This window comes from Pelecanus crispus, chromosome 15 (assembly GCF_030463565.1).
Source record: "Pelecanus crispus isolate bPelCri1 chromosome 15, bPelCri1.pri, whole genome shotgun sequence".
Lineage (NCBI taxonomy): Eukaryota > Metazoa > Chordata > Aves > Pelecaniformes > Pelecanidae > Pelecanus > Pelecanus crispus.
Window position 1 is genome coordinate 10,317,905 of NC_134657.1, and position 15,489 is coordinate 10,333,393.

The 15,489-nt window shown below is 46.5% G+C and overlaps 1 protein-coding gene across 2 annotated transcripts in view; it reads left to right on the forward strand.

Annotated features, from left to right (window-relative positions):
- Positions 1-15,489, forward strand: part of CAMTA1 (calmodulin binding transcription activator 1) — a 296,954-nt gene that overhangs the window by 264,206 nt on the left and 17,259 nt on the right. Inside the window, exons 11-19 of one of the 2 annotated variants that reach the window (XM_075721708.1) lie at positions 7,330-7,469; positions 7,717-7,913; positions 8,262-8,340; positions 9,182-9,497; positions 9,876-10,399; positions 12,159-12,346; positions 12,756-13,002; positions 13,478-13,549; positions 14,488-14,508. In XM_075721708.1, the coding sequence (XP_075577823.1) occupies positions 7,330-7,469; positions 7,717-7,913; positions 8,262-8,340; positions 9,182-9,497; positions 9,876-10,399; positions 12,159-12,346; positions 12,756-13,002; positions 13,478-13,549; positions 14,488-14,508 (1,784 nt within the window). Of the gene's footprint in view, positions 1-7,329; positions 7,470-7,716; positions 7,914-8,261; positions 8,341-9,181; positions 9,498-9,875; positions 10,400-12,158; positions 12,347-12,755; positions 13,003-13,477; positions 13,550-14,487; positions 14,509-15,489 lie in introns of those variants that run through there. The other variant, XM_075721709.1, reaches the window with a different exon arrangement.

Below are 15,489 nucleotides of genomic sequence, written 5' to 3' on the forward strand. Positions count from 1 at the left end.
TCCAGTGCCCTCGGAGTGGCTTCTTACCTCCTGAGTATTTAAGCACAGTAATTGGGAACACGTGCAGATGCAGGCCCTTGCACAGCCCCATTTGTTCAGTGGTTAGATGTCTGTGGGGAAATAATTGTATCCTGGGCAGATACTGCCCCAGCAGAATGTGCAGGAGATCATGCACCCTCACCCTTCGGTCCTTCCAGTCAGATACTGTTTGTCATTCAGGTTGTGCAGCATGGCAAAAAAACCCCTAGACCTCTAGGTGAGACTGTAAAAAAGAGCAAGTGGTATAGACACTGCTCACTGCTAAGAACCGCTGATTTATTTTTCATCAGCGCAAAGCAGTGTTTACTCCGTAATAGTTCTGGCTGCACTGCCATGTCATGAGTGGTACAGACAGTTTCTTGCTGGGTGAAGCTTGCTTGGCAAAAGGACAAAAGAGGAGATGCTTTTGGATCTTTACTTGTCCAGTGAAGCAGTGTGCAGAGATTAGAAAAGCAGTTCTCTATGCTAATTTCTTAAACTTGCCTTGTCAAGGAGAAGGAGGTCTTGTCACTCACTGCTGTATGTTGGTGTTGTCTTAGCTCCATACCTGGACATTGGGGTGTTTTAGGTACCACACAACCAACCCGCAAGATCCCAGAGTCGATGTCTACTAACGTGGCTTTACTATGTTGTGTAACAAAGCGTGAGCAGTAGGCGATGGTTTCAGCTGGTGCCCACCCGTCGGGAACACTGCTTGCATAGCTCAAGGAGAGAAATAATGCAGTGTCTTTGGAAGAGGTCTTTGGGTCAGAAGATGGGGAGGGCCGTGCGGAGGAGTTGCAGGGGGGCAGGTGAAGCACTGCACTTGTAACTAAGCTCTGCAGCACAGGTGTTTCCCCCAGATTTGGTCCTTATTTTTCTGTACCATTTAGGGTGGGGACTCCACCCTGACTAAAGTGTGGAGTGCCTTGTCTCTTGCTGGCGGGGCACCGCGGCTGAACTGAGGGAGTGGTACAGTATCTTTTGGTAGCTGTCCCGCTCTGTGTGTAGTCACAAACACTTGTGGTAGCAACCCTGTTGCCTCCTTGCATGGAAAAAACTTGCACAGCATTTGCAAGCGCTGTGTTTTGGCTGCCCTTTTAATACAGGATGCATGCAGTCAGGAGCTGTCACAAGCTGTTAGCAGGCTTCACAGGGCGGGTGCTTCTGCAGCCTCAGGTGAAAGCTTGTGTACTGGGTGTAACTGTGCAAGCGTACACGCTGTAGCTCTGTAAAATGCTAACTGATGTAAATAACCATGCATCCTTAAAAGACTTGTACCAGAATAGTGCTGCATCTCTAGGAATGTTTTGTCCGTAACTTGCTATCGTTACTGTAATCAGTAGTAGGCTCCCTCCGAGTATAAATTAAAAAGAAGCCCGTTCTGCACTCAGATGATGATTCATGTTTTAAGGAAATGAGTATGAGATGGAACTGGTTTCTTAGTACGGGTCAAAAATCTGGCCAAGCAGCTCTTTCCAGTCCTTCCCTGCTGGGACGGTCAGGCTCCCCTCAGGCTGCTGGTGCTGTGCAGCAGCACGGCCCTGACATGATACTGGAACAACTGGTTTTCTCAGGAGAAGCGGACCCTGCAAATAAATACCACCATGAATAGTTTTGCTCTGTTTCCTAAGCTTGGTTTTGAATCCATGGGATAGCTTCTCACTCCCCTGTGAAGAGCTGAGGACAGCAGAACTGCAAATGGCTTTGTGCGGGATGGAGCAGGTCCCTAAATTAACACGTGACCCAGGGGGGCACTCGGGGCTTGCGGAGTTTCACAGAAGATGCAGGGCAAGGGGGTGAAGCACGAGCGAGCGGATGCGTGTAGTTCCATCAGATCCCGAAAGCTTCAGAGCTCCCAGCAGATGAAAGCAGCTGCTGGTGGAAAAGCTCTGTGAGAGCAGGCTGTGCTGCCTTGCTGGAGCTCGGTCTGTTCACAAAATAGGCCCTTAGGGTCTAAAGCCACCCTCTTCCTGTTATGCCAAGGAATAATGGTGAGAAGTAATTCTGATGTTACATTTTTATTGTTAAATTTGAAGAATAATGATTTGCAGAAAAGATACAATGTTCAGAATGTTTTCTGTGAATTTATGAGGTGTCTTGGAGATACAGAAATGCAGTTGTTTTCATCAGCTTCATGGAGGCAGCCTTGAAGAACAGCTTCAGAAACCTTCTTTGTTGTTTCTTAAAGAATATTGTAACATTTCTTCAGATTTATATGTAATGGAAAAACTCAAGAAATGGAAAAATTTGCAAGTCTAATTTTTTTGGCTCACAAGAAAATCTGAAATTTGATCATCAAAAGCGGAGTCCTTGGGTAAAACCTTGAATATGTGGATATGTTTGTATCCACGTGCATCTTTGCTGCCCTTGGAAGGAGCTAGGGTGCTTCCAGCGCAAGACATCTCTGTGTGCTGGGCTGGAGCTGTTTAGATTTCCTGTGTGATGTAGCAGGAGAAAAGCTTATTTTGACAACTTGATTTATATGCTGTTGAGTTCTTGTCTTCAGTGCACTGCGAGATAGATACTTGTTGTGAGATCCCCTGTTGAATATAAAAGACAAGATTGTGGAACTTGTGTTCCTGTAACTTCATTGCCTGCTAAGCAAGTGGCTCTACACAGACTCCCAAAGTGAGCAAGACAGAAAGGAGTGTGACTAGCAAAATAAGAAATAATAAGGGATAAAGGGCCTTGAACATCTCAGAGTGATAACTGTAACATTCATCCCTATGGCTCTTACACCCCATGTCTTAATTATTGCAAGGTAAATTGCATAACTTCAGACAGCTTTGTGGTTGTTTTTTTTTTCATTTGCACTTCATTTTCATGCTGTTTGTGGTGTTTGAGCTTTGCTGATGGTGCTTTTTTTTGGCAATTAGGGTTTTCACAGGAAAATGTGTTAGAGAGTCAGCAGGACTGGGTCAGGTTTTGTCATGTTTTCTTTACCAGAAAGCATGATTTTCTTTCACGGTGAAGCACAGTACTTTGCTTAAAGAATGTATTGTGGTGCTGTCTGTTACCTTACTGTTGAGGTGGAGGATCTTGTTTCAGACCTCAGTTATGTTAGGTACATACACAACCCACCCCACCCCCACCCCCCCAAAAAAAAAAAAGCAACCCTTTGCCTCCCAAAATGTGAGAGGTTTTCTTTCTGTCCATTTCCTCTTCTACACAGCTGTAGCAGTCATCCTTCTATATAGGTTGCTAACATGGATACATCAGTTTCAAAGATAAACAGGGTGCATTGCATACGACTCGTGGTATGTAAAGCTGACTTTGGTTTCGACCATGTTGAACCCAGGACTATATAAAGGAAAGAAGATGTTCTCGGGCCGCTTTCCGTGGTATAAGTTGTATTTTTATTTTCAACGTTATGCTGTTGTCCTTAGGGATGAAGCTGGCCAAGTCCTGTTACTGTGAATACAGAAGTGATAATGTTTTGATACAAACTGGAAAACTTGGGACTTACAAAATACTGATTCCTAGGAGGTCACTTAAAGACTTACCCTTTAATTAGGCCCCTGTAAAATCTAAGTTTTCAAGGTACAAGATCATCTTTATCCTTTGTAACTTAATTTTAATGGGGTGGGACTAGTGCAGCCTGGTAAAATAGTTCGGAAGTTCACCCGCCTGTGTGGACAGTTGGTTTTTTTTAAAATGATCCTGAGAGATGCTGCAAGAGTGCACCAAGAGAAGAGTGTGTAGAAATTGATATTTGTATGTGGTTTACTCTTAGGAGCCCAACTGAAAGCAAGCAGGCTCGCGGCCCCTGCTCTAAGCAAGGAAGGAAGCAAGTGTGCTGTGTAGGGGGTTGAATGACCCGGGGATCTTCCGCACAGTGACGTGTGTTGCTCTTGCTGCAGCCTGAGCAAGGCACTTGTGGGCTTATTAGTGGTGTGTGAACTGTGCTGACTGGTCCAGATGCCAGTAATCCCTGGCCTCCATCTGGAAGAGGAGCAGCCTTTCATCTCACTGAGTCCAGGGGAACCTTGGGGGAAGGTGTCCTTCCCTTTGGGCATTCCTCTGTGCTTAGGTGTCCTTCTTTTGTTTTGTTAAGAATGTACCAATTCTTGCAGCATAGCTAGCTGCTGTCTTCCCTTTTCTGCTCTCACTCCCCCCGCCTCCCCTTTTAATTTTCTTTTTTTATGGTAGACTAATGCAGTGCATGCACTTCAAGTGATCAGTCCCTTTTGAAGGGGACACCTTGGTGTACTGGATACCATGGAATTTATTATGGAAACACTATACATAAATAATTTTGAAATGGCCATCAGTTGTGGCTTTGTTGTAGGTGCTTAGGTAGCAAGTAGTTTAATCACCTGGAAAACGGGCAGCATAGAGATACTTGCCATGCACTACCGCCCCACTTGCCTTATTTGCTGCTTTCTAATCCGAGGATGCGCCCTGCTCCTGGGTAGATGCCAGCAGTCTCTGCTAGACTGGAAAGGGCTCCCTTTGCTCTGTGCTGGTGCTCCAGAATGTTTGTCTTCACTTCCCATTTTACTAGTAGCGGCATATTTCTGACCTGCCTGTAGACTGAGCAGCGATGCACAACCATCTTTGAAAAACACCGTTGTATTGGTAAGATGCTGAACGTTACAGGCTTAAGACTGTGATGAGTTTATAATGTCTGTCCTTCAGACTCCTGTTAAGTCAAACAGATACCCTCTGCTACCTAAAATCAGGTAGTCCTGCCCTAAATACTTCCCAGGAGCACTGTCCGGGTGTCTGAATAGCAATACATGGGAGCACTAGATGCTGTTTCAAATTCTGTTTCCGAAGGAAAGTTTGCTGCTTTTCTTTCTTTGTTTTAGTGTTCCCATCTGGGGACAGACATCCCTTTAGTAATTTCAGTCCAACAAAAAGTGCTAGGAAGTGCTCAGTGTCGTTAGCTTGGTATCAGGAAAGGTGGAGGCTTCACTCATTAGAGATCACAGAGCCTAAAGAGAAGAGCGTGGAAGGTGGACACAAACATGGGGCCCTCTATTTCTGTTCCACAATGGTTTCAGCTTGAAAAAAAGAAAGGGGGGGAGAACAGTAATCTGCACAGTGTACTTTTGCATCTCACTGGAATCATTTTCTCCTGCTGTTTCTGTCTGTACAGAATAATTATTCTCTTTTGACAGCTAAATGGGTAGGAGCAAATACCCAATATGTTGCAGCCCTGGGCTTGTTGTTCTGTAACACCAGTTCAAGCCAAATTTCTTCTTTTAAAAAGGTGCTACATTTCCCTAGACGAGGTTGAAGGCTCAGATACGATACCCAGTGTGCGGTGTTACTCTTAGCTCTCATAAAATGCAAGTGCTGGCCACGCAGCTAGAGAGCGCAGCATTAAACGTGCAGAACGGGGCTGTTAACCCGTGTGGCAAATGTGGCCCCTTTTCCTGGTGCCCGAGTTGCAGTAGCTCTGTTTGGCACAGGCCTGCGGTGAGAGGGGATGGCTCAGCCGTGCCAGGTCTCTGTCAGTCTCTGCAGCGTACGTGCTCTGCCTGGCAATGGGGAAGGAGGAGACAGCGACATGGACTGCACTGCAGCACGCTGCAGCACTCCCGGAACAAAGACTTGCTGGGAAAGCGCGACTCACGTTGCTGCTGTGTGCTGACCGCAGTTCAGAGACACTGCCCTGAGACCGCATCTGCATTACAGATATTTCCTCATGTAACTGTCAGTCACTTTCCCAGAGGCTTTGCAATTAACAGGACACCTGAATTACTAATAAGGCACTAATAATAAGTAATAGTGTTTTGGACTAGGCGAGAAAAGACCGTAGTGAGCTGACCTCTGAAATGAGGTTAGAAGGGAGGTGCTGGCTGCCCTCCTTTGTCCCTGGCTCTTCAGCGGCCAGGGTGGGATGCTGCATTACAAACCGCTGGAGCTGGCCAGAAGGGAGCAGAGCTCGGTCCTCTGTCAAACCACGGCAGCCTCTCCAGGAGAGGGGGCTGTCTTTAGCCAGTGGACCTGAGCTCTCTCCTACCAATGGTCTGCAATACGGTCTTCAGTGCGGTACAGCAGAGAGCCGTATCTCTCGAATACCCTCTGGTGAGAGTTACGCCTTGCAGAACGTAGCATACAGGTACCTCTGCAACCTTCCAGGGAGGACTCTGCATGTAACCAGGTGACTCAGAGAAGACTTTCTCCTTTAAAACCTGATCAGAGCTTGCTCATTTTGATGCACAGATTCCTGTTACTGTCAGTGGGCTTTGCTCTGGGGTTATCAGTGCTCTGCACCACCACATCATCACCATGGATGCATGAAACCAAACAGGGTGAGGGTTGTATTTTCCCCACAGTTTATTATATACACTGTTAGCATGATAGCAAGATTGATTAAATGTTCCCTATCCACAAAATTATCCTGCCCAGCTTCACATGAGCTTTATGAAGCTTCTCCCTTATGGGTCACAAGACAGAAGGAGCCCTCTGTGTTTGCAGCCACTTGAGCTGCACTGACTGGCCCTAAACACAAAAAGATTGCTTAAGTTCATCTCTACAGCATCAGGCTTAGCAATGTCCTATTAACCCATCTAAATCTCCCCGCTCCACTATTCAAGCATTAGTAGCTGTATCATAGCGCTAGGTTACAATACAAGGAGGAGAAAATAACTAATATAGCCTTTAGACTTCTGCAGAGACCAGAGGGCTCGAGTTGTACTGCTTTTCAGAATTATGTTACCGGACTGTCAGTGCCCGTACTCTGATTTCTGGTAGTTCTCCTTCTGGCACTTGGCTGAAGCTGTTTTCCAGGAAAGGGAGCCTGTCAGGGAAGGAGCAAGTGCATTTTTATAGGCTCCTTTTTCTAAGCACAGAAGGAAGCAGAGGAGTCTTTTTCCTCCAGGTACCATTATTGCATGGTTTCAGGAGGCAAGCCAAGCTGAATTCAGGACTCTTGTAAAGTAGGGGGATTGACTCTAAAATGGAGAGTATTTTGACAGATACAATCCTACCAAAATGTTGTCTGAATGGTTATATTTGCTTAGGGTTTACTTGTGTTTTGAAAGAAGTTACATTACCCCAGTCCTTTATTGTGTGGACACAGCTAGAATCACAAGGGAAGGGATGTGTCTTCTGCCTGCGTTTTTCATTTTTCTGTCTGTTTTCTTTAAGGAAGTTCTCTGGAATTGCAGTCAAAGGGATGCTGCAGGAACTTGAAGAGCTAGGATGCTGCAGGGCAAGTGTCCCTGTGCATGGCCAAGCAGAGCAAATCTCCTGTGTGACTTCCAGGATAATTGTTTGTGGGTTCCTGCAGTAGGCTGCTAAAACCTGAGCCTTCTTTCCATGGAAATATTCTTATTCTGGCTTTTTCCAACCTAGATAACCAGTTCAGGATGTCAATATTGGAGCGACTTGAGCAGATGGAGAGGAGAATGGCCGAAATGACAGGCTCCCAGCAGCACAAACAAGGAGTAGGAGGCGGGAGCAATGGGAGTGGGAACGGAGGAACGCAGGTACAGGTATGAACCCCGCTGTGTCCAGACACTGCAGCTTTATGCTTTCTTACCAGATTTTGGTTTGGGGGGTAGTTGGAAAGGATTATAGTTTCTCGTAAACAACAAGTCTGGTTTGTGGGTGTCTCTAGCAGCACTTGGAATTCACTTGCGTTTGCCACTGTCTCAGTACTTCTAGAAGCGGCAGGCTGCCCACTCAGGGCAGGTTGCAGCTCCCCTCGGTGGTTAAACTGGGATGTGTGTGGTGTTACAGTGCGTTTCTGGGACTGGGACGCTGGGCAGCTGCTTTGAGAGCCGCGTGGTGGTGGTGTGCGAGAAGATGATGAGTCGTGCTTGCTGGGCAAAGTCCAAACACTTGATCCATTCAAAGACTTTCCGAGGAATGACACTGCTCCACCTAGCCGCTGCCCAGGGCTATGCTACGTTGATCCAGACCCTCATCAAATGGCGGTAAGACCCAGCCCGTTGGACTCTTGGGAGTCAATACAGGCATGGCAGAAGCATACGTAAGCTCTGCTTGGTCCAGGTTTCTGGCTGTCCCATACAAACGGCCAAGTCCCTGAACTTGTTCCTGTCCCCTGATCTGATGGGACCTGTCTCTTTCAGAGAGCAAGTCCAATCGCTGGATGTATCATGCTCTTAAAGTCTCTGGTGGGGGCACCATCTATAGTAAATGTGTGTTATGGGCATATGTGTGGCCACTTCTTTGTGGGATGGTGCATTGGGTAAAGCTGTGCATTTAGGCAACGATCCTAACATGGCTACAGAGCATCATTTGTTCTGTTGTTTCCTCTGCAGCACCAAACATGCAGACAGCATTGATCTGGAGCTGGAGGTTGACCCTTTGAACGTGGATCATTTCTCCTGCACTCCTCTGGTAAGAGAAGAGACTGAAACTTCTGAGAGAGTCCGAGGACCCTCTGGAGTTCTTCCTGATGTGTTATTTTCCTAATGTGTTTCGCACTCAGAAGAGTAGATGTTTCTTGTGTGTCCTTGCTGTGTAAATGGTAAGAGACAGCACTATCAGCTTCCTGGCATTTTGTTGAGAGAGGCCACAGAGAAACAAACTTTGTCATTGAGTCACATGAGGAAAGGGGGACAGACAGGTGGTTCTGGTTTATGTTTTACCCAAAATCTAGTCTCCACTGTCATGCTGGGGAAAGGGCTTTACATGACTTCTTTCAAGTTTGTTCTCTTTGACTGACTGTAGAGGTTGCAAAGTCACTACAATATCTTGGTCACTGGAATCATGAAATCGTGACTGAGAACTTAGACAAGCAAAAAGCCAAAGCAGGTGGAACCAGAAGTGCCAGTTTACAACAGCAGAGTGTTGATTTTATTGTTTCCAACCTTTAGTCCTGTCTCTGTGTTTCTGATCTCGGACATTCCTTTGTGTACAAGGCTGTTCTGTCTCTGCAGTGATGCCAGTGCCAAAAAAAAAAAAAAGTCAACCCCCCAAAAAAACCCAAAAATGATTATTACCAAATAAGAAGCTGTCAGACTGTCAGTTTCATTTGGCAGGTGAAGGTTTCTCTGTCATAGGAGAGACTAGCATGCACCTAATCCTCTGTAATGGCCTTTTGTTGGGATAGAACATTTATAAAAGCTAGTTGCTGGGGCTCAAGCATGTTACGGTTTTACTTATCAGAGTTGTTTTCCATGAGCTGGGGAAGGAGAAGGCAGGCTGCCCAATGGGTCAATTGTCTTTTCTTTTTTAGATGTGGGCATGTGCCCTGGGCCACATGGATGCAGCTGTTGTGCTGTACAAGTGGGACCGCCGAGCCATCTCTATCCCTGACTCCCTTGGGAGACTGCCATTGGCCATTGCCCGGTCTCGGGGCCACGTGAAGTTGGCGGAGTGCTTGGAGCAGCTACAGCGAGATGAGCAAACTCAGCTTGGGCAAAACCCCAGGATTCAGTGCCCCTCGAGCACAGACTCCAACACAGAGAACTGGGTGTCCCAGTGGCACAGTGAGCTTATTGCCTCTCAGGAGCCTCAGAAGGGAGTCACTGTGATTTCCAGTACAAACACAGGTGAAACAGCCCTGAGGGCATGCCCTGCTTTGCTGACATTTGACATGTGAAAACCTGGGGGCGAGGAGCTCACCTGGGTGGCAGATGCCACTTGTAGCCCTGTTGTCCATGTTTAATTCTTTTCTTGTGGGCTCTCTGTCATGTGCTTCAAGTACTGGGAAGAGGAGCGAATGCCTGCTTTAGAAAGACGTGTGTATCTTAACAGTGGTTGAGGTGGTATCCTCCCTGGGTGAGAGTTACTCCCTTTGCACATACCGTCAGGTGTCCTAGAGCATGGCACAAACTTCCGCCTGCAGTTCTGCAGCAGAAGCTGTTGTAGTTCCTACAGCAATGATGGGTTGCACGTTTTGTTTTGACCATTAATCTGTTTGTTTACAGAGCTGAGACGACCAAGGTCAGAACCTTCCAGTTACTACAGTAGTGAGACTCAGAAAGATTACCCTGCACCCAAAAAACATAAGCTGAGCCCTGAGTATTTTCAAGCCCGGCAAGAGAAGCTGCTTTCCACTGCGCTGAGCCTGGAACAGCCAAGCATCAGGAAGCAGAACTCCAGCTCCAAGCAATCCACCACTGAGACAATCAGCCCCAGTGAAGGGATAAGGGACTATGGCCGGGAGCTCTCCCAGCACGTCCCAGAAGTTACTGGGTACCGGGGCTCGGGCAGCCAAGCAGGCATCAAATGGAACCCAAAAGACATTTATATTGGTGTGTCAGCAGTGCAGGTGGCAGGGAGCCAGAAGGGAGCTGCGCTGGGGAAGGACACTGTAGCCCATCGGCTACGCCAGCGAGAGCAGATGAACGTGCTGATGATGGCTGACAGGGAAATGGTGGATGCAGAGCTCTTGTCCTATAGGGACAGTGCAGGGGATGAGGACTGCTTACACCACATGGATGACTTGCAGGTAAACATACCCATCGCACCAAGATCAGCAGTCTCGGGGGACGTGGTGGCTGCACAGAGCAACTTCTGTGAGAAACTTCTGAGGAGGCCTTTAGAGACACTGAATTATGCTCTGTGAAAGGAGGTGGTGGTGTGCTTTAACCCCAGTCAGCAACTAAGCACCACACAGCTGCTTGTGCACCCTCCCCCCTGACACCCATGGGATGGGGGAGATAATTGGGAAAAAAAAGTAAAACCTTTAGGTTGAGATGAAGACAGTTTAATAGGACAGCCGAGGAAGAGAAAATAATAATAATGATAAAAGAATATACAAAACAAGTGATGCACAATGTAATTGCTCACCACCTGCTGACTGATGCCCAGCCTGTCCCTGAGCAGCAATCACTGCCCCCAGCCAACTCCACCCCACCCCCACCCCCCCCCCCCATTTATATACTGAGCATGATGTCATATGGTATGGAATGTCCCCTGGGCAGTTTGGGTCAGATGTCCCGGCTGTGCACCCTCCCAGCTTCTAGTGCACCTGGCAGAGCGTGGGAAGCTGAAAAAGACCTTGACTTAATGTAAGCAGTACTTAGCAACAACTACGACATCAGTGTGTTATCAACATTCTTCTCATACTAGATCCAAAACACAGCACTATGCCAGCTACTAGGAAGAAAGTTAACTCTATCCCAGCTGAAACCATGGTCAATGTATACTTTCTTCTGGTTTTCAAAGGGTATCTTTTCAGCCTGGACACAAAGGCTAATGGTTAGCATTTAGGGTCATGCACTGGCATACATGTTTCAACAGTGTACAGGATGCACAAAACTGTTTGTAGTTTTGCAAGGAAAAAGGAAAAAAGCAGAGCCTCCTAGTCACATCAGTAAATGAGACAAAGTTGGCCCCATAGTCCTTCGGGAACCGGGAAGCAGTCCCTACGAAGACAAGGTGACCTGAGAAAGGCAGTGCTGTGGTTGCGGGCCAAGCCGCTGCACTTCAAAAGGCAAGGAGGCGAGTGGAGAAGGGAAGAGACAGTGGGCTTGGGGAAAGAAAAATCCCACCAGGTATGGAATAGAGGAAATAAAAACACAACAGAAGCAGGACAGACAGATGGAAGGTAGTCACTGGGGGAAAGATAACTGTGTTTAGTCTTCTGAGCGAAGAGAGTAATGGGAGCACAGCCTACATGCACTGCCTTGGCATCTCTAAATATTCTCATCCTGCTGGCGTAACATGGGTGAAGCAGATCTTTGCAAAACAAGAACTGTTTTCTGTTGTCTGTATTAAAAATTCCTGGAAATCTTGGTGGGAGGGGGGGATATGGTTCAGAAGGATTCCTGACAAAGCTGTGGTCCCAAAGGTTTTAACTTCTCTTGATGTGCCTTTATTGTCTTGTCATGCTCTACTGCACATCTTGGAGAAAGAGTGGCAAGATCGTTTTTCCTTTGGAAACAAGATAGTAGTGACACCTGTCAGTAGTGTACAGCAAAGGTCCAGTGACATAAACCTTCCACCAGATCTCTTGGGCTCCCTGTACACTCAATGAAAAAGAGGTCTGGGGAATATGAAACCCTGCCATGCTTTGTCAGAAGAGACAGAAAAACAACGGAGCTTTGGTTAACGAATTTCTCTCCAATGCCGAGACAAACAGTAGACTCCAGCTACCACAAGTTTGGGGAAAATTGGGCAGTCTGTCTAAAGCTGGCCTGTAACATGCAAGCACAAGACTTCTGCTACCAGGCAGCAAAAGTTTGCTCTCCTCTCCCCCTTCCCAGGTGAACATGATGACACTTGCAGAGCACATTATTGAAGCTACGCCTGACAGGATCAAGCGGGAGAATTTTGTGCCGATAGAGTCACCACTGGTGGAGAGGACAGACAGTGCTGCCATGAACACCACAATGAGCTGGCTGGCCAGTTACCTTGCCGATGTCGATCATCTGCCGAGTGCTGCACAGATAAGGTCAGTAAATGCTGTGAAGTTGCTCTGGGTTTTTGAGTGGTCTGAATGCCGGGCAGCATGAGCTGATTCTTTAGCCTGCAGGTGCTGTTTCCCAGTGGGACACAATGCTGGTGTTCCAAGCCTAGCCACATTTCCGTGGTCAAATGTATTGTTGCCAGCACAGCTGCAGATTCATGGAAGAATGGGAGCGCGTGCAGCAAGCGGCCACGAGGTCTGACTTGCAACTTCTCTTCTAGTGCCAAGTCAGTGCAACGCAGTACAGGCAGGCTTGGGAATGTGGCACGTTGGCTGGAGAGAGGGAGGGGAGCGTGGGCTTCTGCCTTGAACTCAGAAATGTTGTAGTCCTTACCTGTGACACCAGCTCAGGTGCTTTGTGAGCCAATAATTCCTACTGTGATTGGTATTTCAGAAGTCTGTATAGTGAACCCCTGACACCTTCTTCGAACACCAGCTTGAGCCCTGCAGGCTCTCCAATCAGTGAAATAGCTTTTGAGAAACCCAGCCTTCCCTCAGCAGCAGACTGGTCTGAATTTCTGAGTGCATCCACCAGCGAGAAGGTAGAAAATGAGTTTGCACAGTTAACTTTGTCTGATCATGAGCAGAGAGAACTCTATGAAGCTGCCAAACTCGTCCAGACAGTGTTCAGGAAATACAAGGTATGTGACCAAAACATCTAATGTCTTCCTTGTGAGGTGTGAGAGTATAATTTGTTACAAACAAAATGTGGATAACACCCACTCTTGGGACAGAAAAAAACTGTTTCTGTCTTAAACTTTTCAGTGCTTCTAGCATTTGCTTGTTGATGTTTACCCAGCAACTGCCATACTGGAGAGAGCACACCATGCCATAGCATGCCTTCTGTACTGGAACAGCACTCACAAAGCATATCCTCAAAATATACCCCAGAGGTTCTGGTTAGTTGCCTGCTTGGTGTAAAGATCAATTTTGAGGGTTTGTCTCCTATGTGAATGAACAGTAGGAAACGCCTGGACCTGAATCAGACCAGGTAGCACTGATAGGAGAGATTTAGAAGGAGGTGCCCTGCAAGCTGCTGTGAGCCACTTGACATCATCTGTCCTGGTTTTTTGGTGCATTCTGACTACTCACTGCTTTTTTTTCTTCTCCACATAGGGTCGTCCTCTCCGGGAACAGCAAGAGGTGGCTGCTGCTGTTATTCAGCGTTGCTACCGGAAATACAAACAGGTAATCAAGGAAGCGAAATTCTATGAAACATGTGTAAGTGTCATGAACACAGCCCTTTGTAATGGGAATTATCCCACTGTTCCTCTTGTATACTTCTCAGCATGCAGTAATGAAATACCCTGCTCAGGCAAAATTGAAAGTGTCCCGAGTCTTAATTTTGGAGGGAATCGTGAAAGGATTTTGTTTGTGATGATAACCTGCATTTTTGTTGTGAGATAGAGGGCAATGCTGTATTCCGTATTGGCCTTTATGCATGCTACAGCCTGGTGAGACTATTCTCTGACTAGTTCCTTGCCAAATTTCATTGTGAAATTGAAGTTGGTTTTGCCTTTGATAAAGGCGAAGATGAAAAATAGCTTGTTTTATTTTGTACATATTAAACTATGGGAAGTCACGTGTTTTAGCTTGATGCAAGTTTTTCCAGGACTGAGACTATTCTCCAGACTCTAGTTGGAGACATGCTTTTAGGCTGAGTTCTCAACCCCAGAAAAAGAAGATACTTTTTCCTTCTTGGTTTTTGCTTTTTTGTGGTTTGCTTTGGGGCTTTTTTGGGGGGGTGGGGGGTTGGCTAGAGCACATGTCCCTCTTTTCACTATATCCTGCTAGACTCAAGCTGTGTGATGCCTGGTGGCACGTTACGTCAAGTGAAAGGCAAGATGCCTGTGCTCTTCAACCTTCAAACCATTTATTTGGGAAGGTTTTCTAGTGTTAGGTGACTGCATCATGATTCGTGTTCAACCTGTCACTTGGCTGTCATTCTGGAGTGATGCTTCCTGTAATAGGGAAGCTTAATTCCTTTCAAAGACTGATTGACAAACTGCTTTGTCTTGGATCCTGGAATCGCTTCTTTTTGAAAGAAGATGGTTTGGTTTTTTTATTTTTTCATTCTTTATTTGCAGAACTAACATTAACTGTGTATTTTTCTGTTTCTCCCTAAGCTTACTTGGATAGCCTTGAAGGTAATACAAATACAAACACTATTTTGGAAGCAATTCCCCGTGGGTCACTAACTTTCACATTCCATATAAACCAGGAGAACCTGGCATTTAGAGAAATGTTTTAATAGTGTCCACTAATAAATACCTGTGGTTGAGAAATCAGTGACAAGCCAAACCTTATGGGAGATATGTAGGGGTTGTCGTGCCACAGCATAACAACATAGTAGTACAACTTTAAAAAAAAAAAAAACCCACCAGTTGTCTCCTGCTTCTACAGCTACTCATATAAGCAGTGATGGGCTGAGGTGTGGGGAAGGTTTTGAAGCCAGTTTCCAGAGGACAAACTTTCCTTTGTTGCTGCTGATTAGCTGTTACTTAGTGACCTTTGCCTTGGCATTCAGGGGGCACAGGAGAACATTTATCCCACCCATGCAGCCAATGTCCTCTGCATTCTGCCTGCCTGCCAAAGTATTTTGAACATTCGTCTTTGAAATACCCATGCCCTGAATTCCTAAGACCGCCATCTCATGTACGTTGCTGCTCATACTGGAGGCATGACTGCTGATGCCAGTCTTAAATTGTTCATGGCCAATAATTTTCTACTGTAAAGATGGATTTCCCAGCTGTGCAACGTCTTGCTCTCATCAGGTACTAGAATCAGCTGAGCTGCTCTCAGAGCTACCCAGGAGGCAAGGCGTGCTCTTCCTGGAGAGAACATGTCCTCTTCACGGAGGTTAGGTGACTTCTCCATTTATCCTCTTCCCAGCTGGAGTGAGAAAGAGGAGGAGAGGGAGCAGCTAATCACCTAAGTGGGTCTTACAGTTGAATGCAAACGTCTTGGGGTCTAGTCTATCCAGTGACTGCTATTTTCTTTCACGTGCCTTATTCCTCTATTATGTTACTGTATTGCTGAGATCAGCACAGGCTTATGACTAGATTTGAACAGTCATAGTTCACATCACGGTTTTATATTTGAACCCTTCTATTCAGGGGTTTGTAACT